Source organism: Globicephala melas, chromosome 12 (assembly GCF_963455315.2).
Source record: "Globicephala melas chromosome 12, mGloMel1.2, whole genome shotgun sequence".
Lineage (NCBI taxonomy): Eukaryota > Metazoa > Chordata > Mammalia > Artiodactyla > Delphinidae > Globicephala > Globicephala melas.
The window spans coordinates 4,985,995-5,009,342 of NC_083325.1; the positions used below are offsets into that span (position 1 = coordinate 4,985,995).

The 23,348-nt window shown below is 44.9% G+C and overlaps 1 protein-coding gene across 1 annotated transcript in view; it reads right to left on the minus strand.

Moving 5' to 3' along the window:
* Positions 1 to 23,348, minus strand: part of SLC9A2 (solute carrier family 9 member A2) — an 87,295-nt gene that overhangs the window by 28,534 nt on the left and 35,413 nt on the right. Inside the window, exons 3-4 of the mRNA XM_030838694.2 lie at positions 17,152 to 17,402; positions 101 to 318 (exon numbers count right to left, since the gene is read on the minus strand). Of these exons, the coding sequence (XP_030694554.1) occupies positions 101 to 318; positions 17,152 to 17,402 (469 nt within the window). The remainder of the gene's footprint in view (positions 1 to 100; positions 319 to 17,151; positions 17,403 to 23,348) is intronic.

Consider the following 23,348-nt stretch of genomic DNA (forward strand, 5'->3'; position numbering starts at 1 on the left):
AGAAGTAGCAGCAGCGGCCACAAAGGGGACGGGCAGGAGGAAGGGCCCATCTCTCCACGCGCGACCCCCAGCGCTCACGCAGGGGACACGTGCTCATTACCCAGCGCTCTCCAGATCAGGCAGAAGGCCAGGGTGAAGCAGACGAAGGCCCAGTTCCACTCATGGTTCCTCCCCACGGTGGACACGCCCATGAAGATGAAGATCAGGGTCTCGCTGACGCTGCTCAGCATCTTCATGAAATACTTGATGGTCGTGTAGGATTTCTGAGACACGTTTTCTTCCACGTACTTATTCATGGTCATTGCGCAAGCTATGATTCTACAAGAAGAGAGGCAGCCTCAATTTAAACAGGGCAAGGGTCCTCATCAGAACATGAGTCAGCACTTAGCGAACTGGTGACTCCACCCTTCCACCCGTGACTACAGCACCACTGACTGAGTTTGGTAAGTGAATGTGATTTGCATCCTTGGAAACCCTACTGTCTCTAGAGGTCTTCATCGATACCCATGGCTCCAAGTGCCCAGCTCTACACAGCTTTCTAGCCTGGGGATGTGGACTTTGGCATCGTCAGCTATACTGCCAGTATCACAAATATAGATAAACGAGTCCATAATAAATTCAAAACCCATTATCTTCCTATAAAGCCAGTTCCATCTCCTCTATTCCTCTAGGGCCCCAAATGCTAAGCTATTGCTTAAAATTCTAAGCTTGAAATTATGGTCACATTGGAATTCTCTCTGCATCTCCTTGCTGCCCCCCTCACCATCTTACTGGTCACCAATTGTTTTCTAACCCTCATCCTGGATCTCTTGGACCCACCCACTCTTTTTTACCCCGATGCCTTAGTTCCGGGTCTCATTTCTACTTATCTACGATATCCACTTCTGGGAAATTCAAAACGTATTCACAGGCTCTGAAAATTCCTAGTGGAAAGAAACGGTTTTGCTTGTTTTCCCAGCACTTCCAAAACTCTGGGACCACAGAGGTCTTCATGTCCCTTTCCCTTGACATCTATCTTTTTTTAACTTTTATTTTATATTGGAACATAGTTGATTAACAATGTTGTGTTAGTTTCAGGTGTACAGAAAAGTGATTCAGTTATACATATATATGTATCTATTCTTTTTCAAATTCTCTTCCCATTTAGGTTGTTACAGAATATTGAGCAGAGTTCCCTGTGCTATACAGTAGGTCCTTGTTGGTTATCTATTTTAAATATAGTAGTGTGTGAGCTTCCCTGGTGGTGCAGTGGTTAAGAATCCGCCTGCCAATGCAGGGGACACGGGTTCGAGCCCTGGTCCAGGAAGATCCCACATGCCGCGGAGCAGCTAAGCCCATGCACCACAACTACTGAGCCTGCGCTCTAAAGCCTGCAAGCCGCAACTACTGAGCCCATGTGCCACAACTACTGAAGCCCGTGCGCCTAGAGCCCATGCTCCACAACAGGAGAAGCCACCACAATGAGAAGCCCACACACCACAACGAAGAGTAGAGCCCACTCGCTGCAACTAGAGAAAAGCCCGCAAGCAGCAATGAAGACCCAACGCAGCCAAGAATAAATAAATAAATCTATAAAAAAATAAATAAATATAGTAGTATGTACATGTCAATCCCAAACTCCCTAACTATCCCTTCCCCCACCTTTCCCCGCTGCTAGCCATAAGTTCCTTCTCTGAGTCTGTTTCTGTTTTGTAAATAAATTCATTTGTATCATTTTTTTTCAGATTCTGCATATAAGCGATATCGTACGATAGTTGTCCTTTTCTGTCTGACTTCACTCAGTATGATAATCTCTAGGTCCATTCATGTTGCTGCAGACGGCATTATTTCATTCTTTTTGATGGCTGGGTAATATTCCATTGTCTATATGTACCACATCTATTATAATACCACACCTCTGCACAGTCTGGGGAAGGAAGGGCTCAGGATGCAGCCCAGACTCCTAGGCTGGGTGCCCGAAGCCCTTCACACTCTCCCCTCAGTGACAATTCCAGGTGCCCCGACCCCCGGCCCTCTCTCCATTGAGCACCCAGCACATGCTCAATGGTCTGTCATTTCCCAAAGGGGCCCTGCTCTGTGCTGTCTTCTTGGCTGGAATGTACCCCTGGCCAACTCAAAGGCCACCTACAGGGGGAAATTTAGTATGAGCTGGGTGATAGCTCATACCAGCCTCCATCTAAGGAGACACAGTTACTAGAAATTACCAAAAAGGCATCATTATCCAAGGGTGCTGGAGAATAAAACAGGACAGAATCTGAGTGAGCTGCCTGCCTTCCACTGAGCGATAACTGCGCCACGAGCTAATCGCTGGTCATGACCTTCTCAGAGCTCTAGAGCCGCAATGACCCTACGAGCTTTCCCCCAACCCCCTTCAACCACTGCACTTAGTCTCCCTTACCCTGAGATGTCTGATGTTTTACCAAAATCTTCCTACTCTAAGCATAAGGATAAGTACAAGAATGAAAATCTAAGGGCCTTCTGAGTTGAGACCTGAACAGGTAACCACGAATATATCTCATTGCAAGGAACCGACCTGTTCCTTCCATAGAAAACACGTTTATCTATTCTGTGCCGCCTATGAAAACAGAACAAAGACCCCCCCAACCCAAGGACCATGCATTTGGCCTCAACGTGGCTGCCCACAGAATGAGCAGGCATTTCTTTCAGATGGATATGAGTGAGGAATGTGTAATTCCTGTGGCTCCCCAAACAAAGAGAACCTTATTAAATGGGCCAGTAAAATGCAGCAGCACCAACACACAGCAAAGCCTGCGAAGAGCTGCGGGCTTATCCAATGAGTCCACGTCTACAGAGCCTCCACTCTGCCAGGGGCGGTGCAAACGCTCTGTATGAGTTATGTCAGCAAACCTCCTTACAGGCCTCTGAGGCAAGTTCTGTCATGGTTCCCATTTTACGGATGAGAGAACAAAGGCAGACAGAGGTCCAGCGACTCAAGGTCACACAACTAATTGATGGTGGTGCCAGGATTTTAACCCAGGCAGTCTGACTCAAAGCCAGAGCTGTTAGGGACCTAACTCTCGCTCTTTTTTTTTTTTTTTTTTTTTGCAGTAGGCGGGCCTCTCACTGTTGTGGCCCCTCCTGTTGCGGAGCACAGGCTCCGGACGCGCAGGCTTAGCGGCCATGGCTCACGGGCCCAGCCGCTCCGCGGCATGTGGGATCCTCCCGGACCGGGGCTCGATTATCCCTGATGAAAGTGAGGTCCTCCTCCCCTGCCACGGCCGTGTGCATCCGTTCCCAATCACAAGCTCTTTCACTGGTTTCCTATGGCTGTGGTATTAGCAAATACTTAGTGGCTTAACAATAACACAGGTTTATCACCTTACACTTCCAGAGGTCATAAGTCCAAAACCATTTCATTCTCTTCTTGATCTGGGGCTAATGTCAAGGTGCCGACAGGACTGTGTTACTTCAGGAGGCTCTAGGGGAGAATCAGTTCCTTGCCTTTTCTACTTTCTGGAGGCTGCTCACATCCCGTGGCTCGTGGCCCTGTCATGCTGACCTCTGCCTGCCTGGTCCCATCTCCTCTGACTCTGACCCTCCTGCCTTCCTCTCATAAGGACCCTTGTGATTTCATCCAGCCCACCCGATAATCCACTGTTCTCTCCCCATCTCAAGACCCTAACTTGATCACATTGGCGAAGGCCCCTCTGCCGTGCAGGGTAACATATCCCCAGGTTCTGGGGACTCAGACCTTTGGGGGCCATCCCTCAGCCGGCCACAGTGTTGTTGGCACTCACCTCCCTTGTGTGGTGGCCACGACCAAGGGCACATCCCCCGTGGGCCTGGTGACCGAAGCTAGCGGGAGCTCTGTCACACTGGCCTGACATGAAAGCCTGGACCCTCCCCCAGTACAGCGGGCAGTAGACACTGTGGACCAGAGTGGCAGGTGGCATCACTGCCAGCCACCACCTGAATACAAACCACTCGTTAACGGCATTTCTGAACATTTTCATCTTGCATATTTTGGCTCAATTCTTTTTTAATCAGACTTTAAAAAGTAAAAGTTGCCCAATACTAAGTAATGAGGGCAAAAGCCAGAAGAATCTGAATCATACTATGTTTTATGAAGAAAAGACACATACACAGCAGCACACACTAATGAACCTTTCTTAAATGTTGCCAAGTTGAAAGTCTGTAACAGAACCAATGAGGGCCATCATTCTTTCTTGAACTCTCTTATCCCATGCAAAAGATGTTCTAAAATGATTTGACTATTAGGCATTTAAACTTAAGGACAAATATGGAGAATGACAAACACCAAAGTACGTACCACCCAGCTTCTTCCAACCACGTTTACTTTTAACAATAAAGCATCAGCTATAGAGTTGAAACCCCTACATTTCTCATACCACCTCTATTTCCCTCTGTCCCTCTTGGATTTGGATTTTTTGTTTATCATTCAAAAAGCGACCGTTAAAGGGCTAAAGAAACTTGCTTTTGCGTATGTGCTAATTATTTCCCCCTGAGATCACGTTCACATCGTTCAATGGGAAAGATAAACCATACAGGCAAAACGTAATCTTCAGCCCATTAAATGAGAGATTAAACAAAAATTTCTATTCAGAAATTATTGAAAACTATAGCTTTGATGTAGGAATAAAAAAATACATGAATTATACATGACTGTTCACGGGATCATTTTCCATTGCTTTGTATCCTTAACATGACACCAGAGTGATACTCCTGTCTGCCAGACACCTCCCTGTAACTCAACACCACCTCTGAACAGCACAGGTGCGATCCTCCGGGGGAAAAACACCCTCAGCAGGTACCAGAGGCCCCAGAGCCCGGCAATGCCCTGTTCAGGAAATGCGGGTGTCTATGACGTGGATGCACAGTACAGGCTGGGGACGAATGTTCCAAAGGTCGCGTTCTGGTCCGTCAGGTACAGTTCAGTGCACACAGCCTCTCAAGCAGATGCCAGGAGGTGTTTCATTGCAAAGAGGGGTCTTTTCTGCTGTAGGATGCTCTAACCTCCATCAAAGCACCTCACCTTCAGTAACATCCTATGTACACAAAACTACAAATGAGTCAGTCTCCCTTCAATTAGGGAGGTACACACAATACTACAGTCTCCCTGGAAGACAGACTGCCCCTCTCCTGGATCATCACCTATAGCTGATAGTATTAACCATCACCATAAGTTTGACTCTCCTTCATTTTTCTAAAAGAATTATGAGACGCTTCTAGAGCTGGGGAATGGTGCAGACTGGAGCCTTACTGGGTCTGGAGCTCGTGGCCAGGAGTGCCTTGGGTAGGAGGTCACGTCATAGCAAATCCCAGTAGCACTGAAGCACGTACAGAGAGGGAAGATGTCTTTCTCCACCAAAGAGAACTCATGAAACTTTCACACCTGAAGCCCACAGCCTCTCTCCCTCATTCTGAACATCAGCGTGATACTAACCACACCAAAATTATAACCAAAATAACTCGTGACATTTTAGAAAACTCTAGATGAATTTCTTAACCCTAGAGCTCCTTCAAACATAAAACGACTGGCCTTCAGTATTCCCAGTCTGACCTTACTTGTATCAGTTCATGTCATTGAATCATCTTTCTCCCCGCTTTCCATGTAGGTCTCTCTGTCCTAATCTTCCAATTTAGTTCATGTGATCAGGAATAACAACTGGACATCAACCAATATCTTCTTAGCATCTACTCTGGGTCAAGTTCTGGGCTGGGATCTAGGAAGACGGAAGCAAATAAGAGGCAACTTCTACTCCCAAGAGTTTGTGGTCTAAGAGGAGAAAGAGTCATGGAAAGGTAATTGTAACACAGCATGGCAAGCGCCAGAAACGGAGAAGGGGAAGGATGCTTTGGGAGCATAGGAAAGGAAGTCATTGCTCCTGCCACAAAAGAGGGGACATTTGAGCAGAATCTTCATGGGTAAGTGAGAGCTCCCTGAGCAGGAAGAAGAGGTAAATGATCCAGAAAAAGAAGAGGGCACATTCAGAACCATGAACAGGTTGGTATATTCAGGGACCTGAAGAACTGACTCTGCTGCAGGGGGGAGAGAGGAGGAGAAGGTTAACAGGTGAGGACACGGAAGTTAGGGGCCAGGTAATGACATGTGACATAACTCTTACGTGTTATGCTTAGGAGTCGATTGTATAGGCTGGTGGGGAAAATGAGAGATTATATCTTCCACCAAGTAATTAATGTTTATCTCCCCAAACCAACTGGAAGCTTCATGGGGGGAAAAGTGTCATCAGTGCTTATGACAGTGCCTGGCACCTCATTAATGTGTTTTGAATCGATGATGACATGGATCTAGGGATGGATTACTCATCGGAACGGTGGTGTGTCGTGGACAGATTTGCATTCTAGAAAGAGAACTCTGAAGGACATGTGGAGGACAGATCTGGAGGGGAAAGACCTAGAGCTTGGAGTCAATTTGTTTCCCGCAGTGGTTTTTCGTTTGGTTTTCAAAATCCATCGCAGCACCTGGCCCGTATAACCTCCCAGAAAAGGTCTATGTTTGGACAGGTGTTAGGTTCCATTCCGTGGGCCCACGTGGAGGTAAGGTTCATATAGAATGCACTGGGGCCCTCTGCTTTGTTATTATCTTGCCTCACATGGTGGTTTAACATAAATGTAGGGTGATTATCACCAATTTAGAGACAGAGAAGCTAAAGCACTATAATTAGCGGTTTTTACATTCACCGGCAATTGAGGTTTTCTTCATCACTGTATCACTCTCAATGCAGCATACAAAAAGTCAGGCCAGCTAATACTGTCTCAACGGTCTTCCGGGGGGAAACAGACTTTCTATGCAGATAATATGTCACTGGACTATCTTCTGAACAGAAAATTCCAACTAACACTTTTTTCTATAGTACTCCACGACTCCACCCCGGCAGCCAATGAATCGATGTTCACGTCTATGATGTTCACTTCCTCTCCACCAGAACCCACACTCTGAGAGAGCAGGGGCTACCCTTCTTCCACAGGTAGCATGGCTCCCTGCATGCAGCGGTACCAAGCGTATGTTCGCCTGATGCTGGCTGAGTCTAGCTTAACGGAGATCCACAGCCCTTCACTAGGCAGTCGGCATCTGTAGAACCAAAGGGAACGGCACCCATAAAGATGGCGGGCAGTGAAGGCAGAGTTCTGGTTGTGAAGATAAAACATACACATACCTTGTCTGTGTTCCCTTACCTATGGTGTAGCCACGACTCGGTTCATTCCGTTTATAAATACTAGTACTTTAATTTTTTTGAAGAGTGGTCAATTCTCTAATTTCGATTCCCACGTTAGACCTGTTCTGTAATCTGAACTGTGAAGAATTAGAACTGAGCCGACAGAAAGTATGTTGCAAAATTCTTTCATGCCTACTCCATGCCTGTGCGTGATCTTAAAAAGTATGGATTCAGTTGCAGGAAAATACAGTCCAAATAACAGTTGCACATTCCCCATAAAGACTTTGCCAAACATAAAAGCATACTCTACCAATCAGTGCCAAGCATTAGCAAAGATGAAGAACAATTAAAAAGCTTTCTCTGTATTGATTAAAGCCAGGTCTGTGGTGACTCAGGGTACACTGTATGTTCTCAGAATAAAGTACTCACTCATGTGAGGTAAATTAATTATTCCAGGGCACGAATTTACTATACAATGGGTTGCCTCTTCCAGGAAACCTGACAACCAAGAGAAAGTGAGTTTGACATATGAGAAAATTTTTTTATAAATTCTTTTTCAAAGAAATATCCAACCACCAAAACTGAACAACCTCTCTTAAAATACCAAAATGAAATAAATTCAAATAAGTACAGATGCTTGATTATTCATGCAGTCTTACCCATTTCATGGATTTTCCACATCTCGTGTTTTTTTCTACTTTAGATGCTTTCAATTCAACTACTGTTTGTAGCTCGTTTCCTGCCTCCTAAAGCAAGCATGGTTTTGTGGAAAGAACACATAAGAGATCACAGCTCAGGGTCAAAAGTGTGATGAAACACAAGGCATCAAGGGACCCGCGGCATCCACTGACTCTAGTTGGGGACTGTTGACAAAGGCATGAGAGGCAGGAAGACTGGACCAAGACCTTGATGATGGAATTAAAGTTTTCCAGCTGGGGCTTCCCTGGTGGCGCAGTGGTTGAGAGTCCGCCTGCCAGTGCAGGGGACGTGGGTTCGTGCCCCGGTCTGGGAGGATCCCACATGCCGCGGAGCGGCTGGGCGGCGGGGCCCGTGAGCCATGGCCGCTGAGCCTGCGCGTCCAGAGCCTGTGCTCCGCAATGGGAGAGGCCACAGTGAGAGGCCCACGTACCGCAAAAAAAAAAAAAAAAAAAAAAAAACCAGAAAAGGGAATTATTCTTGGAAATTATACCGTATTTACATTTCTGTTTATAATCCTATTTTTCACCTTGGCCTACATATAACTAGAAAATAACTTTAGCCTTATTATTGCTTAGCCTTCAGAGTCTGAAAGACGAACATGCCACTTTAAATTGTAAGCTCTAGACCAAGAGCAATGTAGTGATGACTTGATCATCAAATCACTTTCTACAGTATACTTGAAACACAGGATATAATATAATATATTATATATAATCATTTTCAGATATAGCAGTAATATAATCATTTTCAGATAAAGACAAAGACCAGTCAAGAAACAGTCAGAAAAGCAAAGTGATGGCAGAATCAAACAGCAAAAACGAATGGTGAGCTCTACGGAGCAAAGCTAACAGAGGTACGATACAAGTCATATATATAATCTTCAAGTTCCTAATAGTCATGGTTAAAAAATGTAAAAAGATGCTGGTGAAGGCAACTTTCATAATATGTTTACTTAATGCAACAGATCTAATACACTGTCATCTCAACATGCAAGCCATATAAAAAACATTAATGAGATATTCTACAATCTCTTCCTACTAAATCTTAAAAATCTGATGTCTATTTTACACTTAGAACACACCTCAAGTTAGACTGGCCACACTTTAAGCGCTCAAAAGCCACATGTAGCACATGACCACAAGAGTGGACTACACTCAGGAAAACAAAAAAAGTGGCCGTCCACCGGTTTTGTTCCTCCTTCAAAAAACCAAGCAAATACTGGAGTTTACCAGCTGAATCTATTTCATTAAAAGTTTAAACCATCAAAATAAATGAAAATAAGTTCCCGAATCATTTACACTAATCTGGGTAAATACTGTGTGATCTCACGTATCTGGTATCTAAAAAAAGCAAAGTCACAGAAACAGAGAGTCAACTGGTGGTTGCCAGGGGCTTGCAGGGGTTGTACAGAAAACAGGTAACAGTGGTCACAGGCTACAAACTTCCAATTATAAGATGAATAAGTTCTGGGATCTAAGGGGCAGCATGGTGACTGGAAAATCCTGGATGTGATGGTACATTCGATAGTACAGGCAGTTAACAATACTGTATTGTGTATGTGAAAGTTCTCACCACACACACACAAAGAAGGGTAGCTACGTGAGGTGATGAACGTGTCAGCTAACTTTATGGCGGTGATCCTTTTGCAATATACATATATTATCTAATCATCACGTTTTTACACCTTAAACTTACACAATGAGGTGTGTCAATCACATCTCAATAAAGCTAGGGGAAAAAAAAGGGTTATAATTTCAAATTCCTTCCTGACTTTTCTAGTTTTGCCCTGCAGGTGAGGCAAAATTATACAAAAGAAAACAAAAGATAGGTGAGTCACCATTAAAAATATACTACAGTTTTGTTTGTTTCTTTTTCACTTTTTTCCTGAATGTGTCCAGAAAATTAAGGGAGATACGATTTGTCTTTTTTCTATTGTTTAACTAATTTCCTGCCTCAGTTTACTATCTTCCTCCCTTACCCACTGCCCCCGTGCCATTTAGTGTTTGAGGTGGTCATATAAGGGTTTTTTTAAATATTTTATTTTGGCAGTTTTGAAATACATACTGTTCTTCCACTTTTATAGGTTTGTTATTTTACAATTTGATTTAACTTAAAAAGAACTGAATTGGTCACTGTAAAAACTCATTCTTTTTGTTTTTGTTGTTTTGCTGCACCACACAGCACGCGGGGTGCAGGATCTTAGTTCCCCGACCAGGGATCGAACCTGGGCCCCCTGCAGTGGAAGTGCAGAGTCTTAACCACCGGATCACCGGGGAAGTCCCCATATAAGATTTTAAAGAGGTCAGTTCTGACCAGTGAGAGCCATCGGGGAAGGCATACAGCATCATCAAAAACAAAGCTTTTATTTGTCAAGACAATATAAGGTACAAAGAGACGGTGAACAGAGCACGAGACCCAGAGCCATAGATGGAAGCCTGCGTTATGGTCCCCTCTCTCCTTTCCCTCCAAACTCTACCTCCCTGCTGTTCTACGTGATGTGCAGGCATGCACAGCCACCCCCCAGCACCTGGACTTAGCCCTGGCCTAAAGCATCGTCTCTACCTGTCCTGCTCCAAGAGCCCCAGCTGGCCTGCAGTGAAGCCAACAGCTACTCTGCACGCAGGTTGCAGGATTAAGCCAACTCTTATGCAACTGACTCAGTCTTTAATAGCCATTTCTTCTAAAAGAAAATTTTTTTTTGTTTCAGGGGAAGATGTGGGTGTTAGGTTAGGGGTGAATTTGAAGTTTAAAGCTCCAACTAGAAATAAGATGATGTGGCCTGCTCTCTCTCTGTTTTTTTCAGGCTTTAAGACTAATTCGATTTACATGGAGGCCAGGCCAGAGACTAGGTGATGACTGATGACTTGTGTGCAGACTAGCATTTATCCAGGTTGTGTTATCCAGATTGCTTTGTTAAAGTTCCAGGTCACCTTCTCACACGGAGCAAAACACCCAGTAAACATGAGAAAAGCCTAGGGAAAATTAATAAAAGACACCTGTCTTACGCTCAAAATAAACAAATGATCAAACATGCTTTGGATCATGTTTTATGAATGTCTTGAAATGTCACGTGCTCTTTTCTTTCCCCCCATATTTTGAGAAGACGGGTAAACGTGAACTAGTCATCGTGGCCTGTAGGGCTCTGGTTTTGTACGACTGTATCTTGAAGAGATGGTCTTCTAACTGCTACACCTGGTGGGCAAACCAGGAGCAACCAGAAGAAGAAGCTACAAGATGGCCAGCAAAAGCATGCTTTCTTATTGTTCTCAAAGTTTTCAACAGATGACAATCACCAATTCCTACACAGGAAGACAGGAAAGAAAGGGGACATGATCTTCACAGCCTCAGCAGTGACCGCTTCCGAACAGAGAGCGCAGCCCTGCTCCTTTATCCCTGAGCCCGGCGTTCTGGAAATTCCTGTGAAAGTCTCATTTTTAAAATGTCATTGAAAGGTGCTTGTCTTTATTTTTTTTATTTTTTTTTACATCTTTATTGGAGTATAATTGCTTTACAATGGTGTGCCAGTTTCTGCTTTATAACAAAGTGAATCAGTTATACATATATATATGTTCCCATATCTCTTCCCTCTTGCATCTCCCTCCCTCCCACCCTCCCTATCCCACCCCTCTAGGTGGTCACAAACCACCGAGCTGATCTCCCTGTGCTATGCGGCTGCTTCCCACTAGCTATCTATTTTACGTTTGGTAGTGTATATATGTCCATGCCACTCTATCACTTTGTCACAGCTTACCCTCCCCCTTCCCATGTCCTCAAGTCCATTCTCTACGTCTGTGTCTTTATTCCTATCCTGCCCCTAGGCTCATCAGAACCTTTTTGTTTTTTAGATTACATATATATGTGTTAGCATACAGTATTTGTTTTTCTCTTTCTGACTTACTTCACTCTGTATGGCAGACTCTAGGTCTATCCACCTCATTACAAATAGCTCAATTTCGTTTCTTTTTATGGCTGAGTAATATTCCATTATAGACATTTTTCCGAAGAAGATATACAGACTGCCAACAAACACATGAAAGGATGCTCAACATCATTAATCATTAGAGAAATGCAAATCAAAAGTACAATGAGATATCATCTCACACCAGTCAGAATGGCCATCATCAAAAAATCTAGAAACAATAAATGCTGGAGAAGGTGTGGAGAAAAGGGAACCCTCTTGCACTGCTGGTGGGAATGTGAATTGGTACAGCCACTATGGGAACAGTATGGAGGTTCCTTAAAAAACTACAAATAGAACTACCATATGACCCAGCAATCCCACTACTGGGCATATACCCTGAGAAAACCATAATTCAAAAAGAGTCATGTTCCAAAATGTTCATTGCAGTTCTATTTACAATAGCCCGGTGCTTGTTTTTATTGTTAGAGTGGATAGTGGGACATATCCTGGACGGGCCTGTTAACTGGAGGCCCAGGGCTCAGGCCTCACCCTACAGCCATGGTTTTTGCCCACCAGGGCGTCACTTTGCTCATTCATAAGATGGAACTGGTAATTACCATTTCCTACTTTCTTTGCAATAATGCTGCTAGAATAATTGAAACAGCAAATCGAAAATATTTTAAGTGTCCTCTAGAGAAGAAAGACTAAGGAATTATCAACCCATGAAAACAGAACTAAAGAATATTGGGTGCCTGCTGTCCTATCAGGAGGACGTGGCCATTTTTTTTTAATTCGTAGAGCACAGCAAAGAGAAATCAGTATTTCCCGGCAGGGTGCCGGCTGCTGTGGGGACCAAGCATCTCCCTCTTCAGGACGGTGGGTTTTCAGCATCCCATGCCTGGATCCCAGGGCAATGTACCAGGTGAGGACCAGAAAGGTGCCTGATGCCCACAAGAGGGAACAGAGTCCCAGCTCAGTTCATGTCGGTGTGGATCTGAACTTAGGAATCCCTTAGGCGTCTGTTAGTGTCCTTGGGTAAGGGGGATGATGGGAATCATTTTTGTTTTATCCCTGCGTAGTTTTCTGAACATAAAGTTCAAAACACGTGAGCCAAGACACAAATTTCTAAAATCAGTGCTATGAGTCCCCTCTTCAACCCCAACTATAGAGCTGTGATACTCGAAGGGTCCAATGCTGTTGAGGCGTGAGGGGTCTTGTTTGAGAGACTAGAGACTTTCCCTTAACTTTAGCTCTAGAGCTGTGGAAACGCACTCTGACGCACGCACACGCACACACACACATGCACACGTACACACTTTCCCTACTACAACAACTTATCCCAGTATAGAAATGAGCAGAAAGATATTAGAAAATTATAAAACAGGAACTTTCATCTACCCCCTAGTGTTTGAAGCTAAAACTCTCCTGAACACACAGGAACACGTGGACACAAATAATTCCTTAACGTTAAATTAAGAATTGAACTATTAGGAGAGGCCACAAAGGGGAAAGAAAACCTAAGACTGTCCAGAAGCCAGCTCTCCAAACAGCTTCTAAGACAAAGAACGAGAAGACAGGTGGAACTCCACCTCCTATTAATTTACTTGTTGTCAGTGAAGATCATATCAGATCACAAGTTCATGACAAAAAACCAACAGCAGTGACAGCAGGCTTTGTGGATGCCAGGATACACTGCTTCCAACATCTTTCCAAAGAAATCAAAATGCTGGAATCCTGCCCAGTGCTTTCCTACCTACAACTAACACAACACTGTAAAGCAACTATACTCCAATAAATTTTTTTTAATTTACATAGAGTAAAATTCACTTTTCTTTGGTATAGAGTTCTGTGAAGTGAGATAAATGCATACAGTTGTAGAACCTTCACTACAATCAAGATATAGAACAGTTTTATCACTCCCACAAATTCTCTCATTCTGCCCCCTCCTAGTCAACCCTTCTCTTCATGTCCATCCTCTGGAAATCACTTATCTGTTTTGTCTCTATAGTTCTGTCATTCTCAAAATATCTTATAACTGGAATCACACTGAATTTATCCTTCGGAATCTGAGTTCTCTCACTGAGCAATATATATCTGAGATTTATCCATGTTGTTGCATATGTTAATAGTTCATTACTTTTTATTGCTGAGTGGGATTCCATTGTACACATGTACCATAATTAATTTATTCATTCACCAGATGAAAGACATCTGAGTTGTTTCTAGGTTTCGGTGATTATGAATAAAGCTGCTGTAAACTTTCACACACACACACAAGAACAAGACACTGCATTTTGAACCCAGACCCATCTTCTGCTCTACAGAAAGATGTTTCTTTTACATCAGACTTTTGTATCAACTACCTGCTCATTACATGATCTCATTCTAAGACAGGCTGCCCAAGAGTCCACCCAGGACAAAGTTGAAGCACAGGGGCATCGGAAAGGCATTAAGAAGAGGAAGGAAGAAGGCGAGAGGGATGGAGAAGTGGGAGAGAGGGGAGGACAAACCCTGGGAGGACCAGGTTTCACGCTCCACACTCTTACAAATTCAGAGAGACGTGCTGCAACCCTTCTCTCAGCTCCCCAGCTGTCTGACCCCTCTGCCGACTTCCCTTTCCCTGTGGCTCCCATTTCTCTTAAACAAAAAGGGGCTCTTCCATTCGCCTGCCGATGCAGGGGATGTGGGTTCGTGCCCCGGTCCGGGAAGATCCCACATGCCGCGGAGCGGCTGGGCCCGTGAGCCATGGCCGCTGAGCCTGCGCGTCCGGAGCCTGTGCTCCGCAATGGGAGAGGCCACAGCAGGGAGAGGCCCGCGTACTGCAAAAACAAACAAACAAACAAAAAGAGACTCTTCTGAGCATGCTCAGAAGTCACGTGCCTTCACTCCCATTAACCTTAACACCTGCTTTTAAACGGTAAAAGAAGATGCCATCAGCGTGAAGTACGATAGGAATTTCTACACTCGGTACAAGTTAAATGCGGAAGAATGACGAGTTCTATAAAAGAGGTGTCCGTGGATGTGCAATGTTAATTACATCAGGACACCGATGCCCGGGACTGACATCCTCCAGCAAGGACAGTGAATACAGCGTGGAAGCGCACACAGTGCACTTTCCAAAGGGCGGACATGCATGTCTGTGATGTACCCCATACAGAGACAACACACACGGTCAGGTTTTGAAGACCACGCTAATCACCCCACCCTAGGAAACAAGGGTGTGACTTCTGAGAACAAACGCACTTCGACGCAAATCTGTCCCTTCGTTTGCTCTCACAGCATTAACAGGGGTACATGGTAAAATGCAAAAGTGTTTAAATCTCCTGGAATATTTCATGTAATTGTTAACATAATTTTAGTGCACTCACTGTGTGCTATGGCAGTATTCGTGTCAATGCAATAAGGGACTTTTCTGTGCACTAAGCTGTACGGTAAATGTTTACTTTGAAGTTGTGGACAAAAGTGAGGTTTTTCATCTGCCAACAAACCACAGTAGAGAACTAGCCGTGCAGTTTCCCAGGAATACGTGGCCCCATTTTTCCCTGACGTCCTAATTCCCAGAGCAAGGAAAGCCCTGATCCCGTCTTTGCAGGAGGTCGGGGACGTGAGGCATCACGAGCTCTGTGGACTCTGGGCCCCCCCAGACATTTCTAAGCAGAGACATCCCAGCACGCCAACCCCATCCAACACTTCACCTGTCCTCCCCACACTCTGGACAAGCATATTTAGATAACTCTGTGAGGGTTCTAGAACTTTTACATATGCACTCGGTTGAAATATATTCAAGGTTCTTACACCAACCATTGCTACAATACTGCTGGGAAACTAGACACAAAGTCCCTGCCCTGTAATCTTTGCAGAGACCTTGTCACCAGCTGATCGGACACTTTCAATGACACCAGTCAAAGAACAGTGAGGAAACTGGAGGTCATACAAAAATGATATGAATAGCCACCAGGAAGGCACTGCACGTTTCATTACTGGGTCAGACTGGATTAATACAGTGCTTTATTTAGGTTCCCTGGGATACAGAAAACCACACAACCTTCTAACACATGGCTTTCACTACAGTGGGTTCCACTCTCCTCGTGCAGGGAGACAAACCTCATCTGCTGCTGCTATGAAAGTGGTGGTGCGGGGCAAAAGCAAAGCAATCCTTAATCAAAGCGTCACCTAAATCAGGGCGCAAGAGAAAACTTCAGGAAGAACTAGACCTACATTTACAACACAAAACTCTAAATAGCGAAGCAGGCCCCAGCAGGAGAGCTTAACATGTATTAAGCTGTAAATAAATATTTGTCAAAATTAAAACTTTTTTTTTTTTTTTTTTGGCCACAAGGCTTGAGGGATCTTAGTTCCCTGACCAGGGATCGAACCCAGGCCCCCAACAGTGGAAGTGTGGAGTCTTAGCCACCGGACTGCCAGGGAATTCCCCCAAATTAAAACTTTGAAAGGCATTCCATTAGTAAGCATTTCTCACTGGCCCTATACAAGGTGTGACCATAATATGACAGGCTTATTCTCGGAAGCTGTAGAAACACCCACACCCAACAAGTACCCTCCTTCAAAGTGACCCTCCAACGGCTAAAACTGGATCCAAACGCTACCGGCCACTCGTACAACCTTTTGAGAACATCCTTCCAAATCAGTTAGTGAACGATACACAACTGTGTCGTTAATAAATAATTTCTTGCTTTATCCACTTCTTGCTTTATAACCATACCTCTTTCTTTAAGAAGCTGAACTCAAAGTACACGACGGCGTGCCTTATTCACTGAATTTTGCTTTGAATGATGTAAAGCTATGATCTCACATCAAATCTATCATACAGAGCGAAGGTTCTCTACTAATAACATCGTTCAAAGGAACTGACATAAGCAATTCCAGAATTCCAGACGAAGTTTGGGGGATACAGCCTGGGTGGAGTTAGTGGACCTGAGCAACACTGAATGGGCATCAGACTCAGAGAATTCTTGGTGCCTGGCCATCCACCCCAGCACTTTATTGTCTTATTTCATGAGATCCAAGAGGTCACTTTTAAGGCTTCCATTTTAGCACCAGATCACTTGCCTACACTTTTTTTTTTTTTTTTGGCCGCATGCGGGATCTTAGTTCCCAGACCAGGCATCGAACCCGGGCCCCCTGCAGTGGAAGCACGGAGTCTCAACCACTGGACTGCCAGGGAAGTTCCGCTTTAGGATACATCTAGCTGATCCATACTTTCATTTTTTTGAAACAAAGAGTAACGAAAATCTACTTTTAATTTTTCTTAAAAGAATTCAAGAACATCTCCTCTTTTACATAACGTATTCAACTTTCACATCGCAGCTTAGGATACATGAATTCCACGAAATGCCACCAAGTGCTTTTAACAAGGAGTTCGATACTTACGCCATGATGCCCGACAGGTGGAACATCTCGGCTGTGATGTAGGACAAGTAGCTGTACAGGAAGACGAAGAGCGGTTCGATCACGCGGATGTTGTGTGTGAAGCGAGTGGTAAACGCCGCGATGAAGCCCAGGAAGACGCCGATCAGCACGCCGCCGATCCCCACGACGAAGAAGTTGGCGATTCCGGCAAACACGTCGATGGTCTCGATGGTCTTCATCTGACAGAAGGACTTGAACAGGTTGTACAAGACCTGTGGGAGAGGCAGAGGGCACGTCAGGACCCCCCAACTTCCCCGACATCCTCACAGCCCCAGAAATCTTCCTGCCTCCTAACAAGGGCGTGTCTTCTGTGCCCCAAAGTGGACGATCAGTGGAAGTGACTGAGCATCTCTTTTTTTTTTTTTTTTTTTTTTTTTTTTGCGGTACGCGGGCCTCTCACTGCTGTGGCCTCTCCCGTTGCGGAGCACAGGCTCCGGATGCGCAGGCTCAGCGGCCATGGCTCACGGGCCCAGCCGCTCCGCGGCATGTGGGATCTTCCCGGACTGGGGCATGAACCCGTGTCCCCTGCATCGGCAGGCGGACTCAACCACTGCGCCACCAGGGAAGCCCGTCTTTATCTCACATTTTAACAGTGCATTTAATAGCTGCAAACAAAAAGCACTGATGAAAGTGTGTCATCAAGAAAACTATTTCTAGACGTGAGAGAGAGGAAACTTCAAAGTTATTTACGTGACCTACTGCTAAAACATCACTTTTCGGATCCTAAAGGATTATTTTAAACGGCTTGGTTGCCCTTCAACATACCCTGCTTGCGTTGCCGATGCTTGGGAAGGAGTATGTCACAGAGAAAGCTTGTCAGTGCTGGCTGTGAATTTAGGGACACTTCAAGGCCCCTGTTGTGGGGTTGCACCATGGAAGGGACCCACCCATCCATACAGGTCCCCTCCCTGAAGACATCCTCCTCCCAGATCACTGAGGTCCTTGCCCCGCCCACACATGCACCTCTGGTGAAACACAAGACCTGATGGGGTTTTCTTCAAGCCAAGAGACAGCAACCAGTGTGTGTGTGTGTGTGTGTGTGTGTGTGTGTGTGTGTGTGTGTGTGTGTGTGTGTGTGTTTGTGTGTGTGTGTGTGTGTATCTACTATAACTTCATGCACATGTGTCCTTCTAAAATGATGAGACTACACTGTTGCTTGGTTTCTGAAAAATTTACACAGTCTTTTACATAGTTTAATTAAGTCTTCAAAAATGTCAGGCATTCACACCTGCCGGGCAGGATGCTTTCAAACATGTTTCCAAGGACCACTGAGCAAATGGCATGGGAAGTGATGCCTTCCTCCGGAGTAATTTTTTCACGAAGCCAGCAAGTGAAATACAGTCAGGCACATGCCCTGCTTCTTGTGATATTTGCAGAGGGAATCTCCAGGGAAGCCGGCTAATGGGACACTGGGATGAACACCTTTGGAGTACAGGCCGTGCTACACCCTCCTTGGGATTCTGAGAAACTCAAAATTAAACCCATCCGTCCACGGGCACAGAAAACGTCAGAGGCGATACCAGGATCCAGGTCTCCTACGTCTGGGTCAGTTCTTCAATTTTAACCATGAGAATGAATCAGACACTCTGCTAACCAGAGTGTGTCCCGGCAAAAGCCATTTCATCCTTTTCTACTTCACTAACAGTCCTCTATAGCCTACACATTACAGGTTTCGGGGAACTTTTTCCTCTTTTCTACTGGATCATAAACTCCTTGTAATTAAGGATTTCGCCTTACTATGATTTACTTCTTCCATGTTGCCTAGTAGATGACGATAAATGTCTGTTGGTTTTGACAAAAAACAAAAAAAAAAACAACAGTGGATTATTACTTAGAAAGCAGCGGGCTTTTCCCTTCTCTTGATTGTTGGTGTAACAGTTGAGAGCATTTGGTATTGGACCTCCAAGAAATGACTTCAGTTTAAGAGAAGAAAAAAAGCAACTCACAAGCCTGAGGACTTAAATATCCTGAAGGGTCATCATTTGCCAAAAAAGAACTGGCTTCAGGTCGTGCTGCTTCCTCGCATCCAGAGACTGCTGCACACGTCAGATTTCATCCACGTCAACACGCCATGATCACTTCCTGAGAGCGGATCGGACATGTTCTATATTTACCCCTTGCCTCTAAAGAGCCCAGGCCAAAAGGTGACGGTCACCCGTCACCTGCTGCCCAGGGAGAGGGACAGATTTTCCAGCCTCCAGCCCTGCACAGATAGCCTCCCCGGGCGACTCGGGCTCTGGGTTCCGACCCCCGGTTTCCACTTGCCTGCCTCCCGCCCGCACCAGTTGAGTGCCCCCTGCAGCTACTACAAGACTCACTTTCCTTTATTCCATTCCTCACTCCCAAGTTGAAAATCGTTGGCTGCCTGACTTAGGGAAGAAGGCTCAGTACACCTGATGCATTTTTTTAATGCTTTGTGACACCCTGCGGTCTAGGACAGGGTCTCACCACGGCTCTACAAAGCACACCGTATGTATTCAGCCCTGTCCCCGGCTTCTCTTGATAGAAACCCAGCCCCTAAACCGAGGGAAACTCTATCTGTCTTCCATGGCGCCGCTCAAGTCGCTGTTCCTCTCCGGCCTTCCTGGATCCCTACGGCGCCTGAGTTGTCCTTCCCTCTGCCCCTCCTGCAACACAGATGATGCCCCAAACCATCCGGCATTTGGGGACGCGCCATCCTGTGTCGCTGCTGTTGCCTCTTGAATGCCAACCTCATTTCCTCCGAGGAATTAGAAATTCCCTGTGCACAGAACCCACGTCTTCTCCTCTTTCTGTCTCAGCTCCCCTCCCTACCCCATCTAGACACTGACGAGGCCCCCAAAGGAGGCTCAGGCACTCATTCCAAAGGAACAACGGGAATACACCGTCATCTTTCCCAAGCTGTTTTCCAGGCAGCCCCAGCCATGGCGTCTCTCCAATGTACATTCTGTGTTTAATATCCCTTTAGGCTTTGCAAAGAGGAAAGCTGAGTCACTGGCTTTTCACTTTCAGTGCATTGTCAGAAGCTCCAGTTTCATCATTCCACTTCCTCGGATGCTGGGGCCACCTTACGAGAAACTAGCTTAGGTAGAGACGTTACCTTGACAACCAGAAAGCTTTCCATAACCTCCCACCCGTTGTACACTGAACCTGATACCTAGGGATGGGCACAAGATAAAATTCTTTTAGTTACAACCAGCCATAACCCCACAGTTAGTTCATGCCAGTTACATCCTTTAATTTTACCACAAAGGAATCTATATAGAAAGGTGCTTTTGAAGTTATAATTTATATGTAGTATATGTATATGTATTATGTATGTGGCTACAATTATGTCTCTAGTTGGTCTGTGCAAAGTTGACCTCAACGTGACAACTGTATCTTTAGCAAACCGAAAAGCCAGGGGTGACTGTTTGCTGGATTCCATCAATATAACAGGCTAATGTGACAGCTGAGTACTTTCAAGTGTTTCTATTCATTATTATTTTTTTAAAAAATACTTGTGTATATTAAAATTAGATATGATCTGTTTTGAACTTTGATTTAAAATGTGCAACAGTGCAGTGAAATCATGTACTGCAAGGATGCAAACAATACAGGGTTTTTGTTCAGCATAGCTCTGTTCCAGAAAAAGTTTTCAGGTCACTTTTCCTGATATGAAACACAAAGGATAATCATTTCTGCATAAGTAATTTTAAATCTGTTCTGCTATTTGCAAAAGCCAAATTAAGTACCAAGTGGTCCCTCTTTACCCTCCAGCTTCCTGAGTTAAATTCCACTGCACGGCACATAATGTCTGGGCCATTAGTGTGTATCCCTAGCTTATGACTTAAGAGCCAGCTCTCCTTAACCAACTCTAGTTAGGGTAGACTGAGGAAACTCTTTAAGTGTTCTTGGAAAATGTGTCAGAATATTCAGTGGTTGCCTTCACACCTTCTAGAAATTACCATGTAAGCCTAACTCATTCGATCATGGACCACAATGGAAACAGCAGTACTTCTCAGATAGCTGAGAACCTGAACAATCTTTACCCAACAGGGGAAAGTTTGAAAGGTTTTCTTAAAATATTTCCTATAAGGGAAAGCACAAAAATCCCATTTAAAAATCTTAGCTTTTTCTTTTTTGACTGTCATTTCTCCAGTTAATTCCAATCTAGCCCCAGACCACAGAACAAAGAGTTTGACTTCAATTTATATTATATATTATCAATTTTCCTTTGCTTTGAGACATTTTTATGGCAGATTTTCTCCCTTTCAAATCTTCTAAGCTCACTATTGAACTTCCCAGTTAATTGCCTGACCTACAATTCTGCTCATCCTCCAGCCTATGTTTTTTGTTTGTTTGTTTGTTTTTTTGCGGTACGCGGGCCTCTCACTGTTGTGGCCTCTCCCGTTGCGGAGCACAGGCTCCGGACGCGCAGGCTCAGCGGCCATGGCTCACGGGCCCAGCCGCTCCGCGGCATGTGGGATCCTCCCGGACCGGGGCACGAACCCGTGTCCCCTGCATCGGCAGGCGGACTCCCAACCACTGTGCCACCAGGGAAGCCCCAGCCTATGTTTTTAACCTGACTTCTCTCTGTTTAATCTCTACCCTTCTAGTTGCAGCATTTAGTAACTCAGCCTTCTCCATGTATGCAGCAGGGTCTATGTTTTTCATACCTTTCCCTAACCCATGAGTTCCTTAAACCCTCCTAGAGATAAGACTAGATGAATGAATCAAAGAATCTTCTGTAAAACATCTCTACCTCTATTCTTTGAGAACACCTGACTAGGAGACAAAAATTATAATTTTTTATACCATTTTCTAATTGTCCCTAACACCTGGGCAGTTCAGCCCACTATCCAGCCAGTCTGGTGAAGGAAACATCTGGTGGGTTATTCTTCAGTGTCAGGTGGGCAAACCCCCCGAGCATGCCCTGATACCTGTGGGAGGTGGCTTTAAGGGTCCACACGGCTTTTGGCCCAGGGTAAAGAACCTACCCACGAAGCCTCTTTCATTTGAAACCACTAGAGTCCTTCTGACTCACAGGCTTTGGCCTGGAAACAAGGGCTCCGCATCTGAAGAGCAGCCATGCCCTTTCTCCGTCCTTGGCCCATTTCCTGCCGTGGAATGGCTGGCCCTCAACCTGGCTCACTGCCCTCTCTGGGTCAGCCCTCCATCTCGACCGTAAAACCACATCTGATGGCTTCGAGCCTCTGGACAGGAAGCACAGGATGTGCCTCTGGAAGGCACGCTTTAAAGGGTAGTTTAGCCAGATCGTTTGCTGAGATCTGATTCTTGACACGCTCAAAGAATGGACCACCGAGGCGACTGAATGAGAAATCTCAGAAGAGAAGGGAAAGCAGTGCAAACACACAGCAGGTCCTTCTGAAACTGACCTGATGTTGCTACCTTGCCCTAGGAGGAATGCAGCAGGGTGCTATTATTTCTTTGTAATGTTTCCTATACCCTAAATAGACCCAAGATTCCCACATTGAAATTCCCACAGTCTCCCTAGAACCAAGGTAAAAATGTACATATCAAACATTAGTCACAATGGAAAACTTCATGCCTCCGGAAAAGAGAATGAGTTTATAAAACATCTTCATTGTTATGGCAGTTTCCCAGTTAAAATTTAATACTGGTGAGTTAATGACTAAGTACCGTTAATGAATAATGGAATAAATGAAGTGGATTTTGTTACTTGAGTGAGGTAACTGCACTGTCTCAAAATAGCTCTTAGCTATACTAAAAAATGGCATTTCCTTATCAGTAAATTATTTTTATGTAATAATATCCACATGGAGTTAACGAACATCCTTAAAGGTGATATTTTATTCAGGTCAGGGGTCTGAATACAGGCTAACAGAGAATAATGTTGGTTTCTACGTTAACTCGTTTTTTGTGTGTCACATTATTGTAACGTTTAACTGAATTATTAAAAGGATATTCTAAGCTTGTTTCTGAAGCTGATCACAGTAATCTATCTTTGGATGAGGATGAGATGCCCCATGACCTACACACAGGACATTACACATACTGGAAAAGACATCATTCAAAGAACCTTCTCGGGGACTTGCCCTGGTGGTCCAGTGGTTAAGAATCCACCTTCCAGTGCAGGGGACGTACGTTCGATCCCTGGTGGGGGAATTAAGATCCCACATGCTGTGGGGCAACTAAGCCCGCGGGCCACAACTACT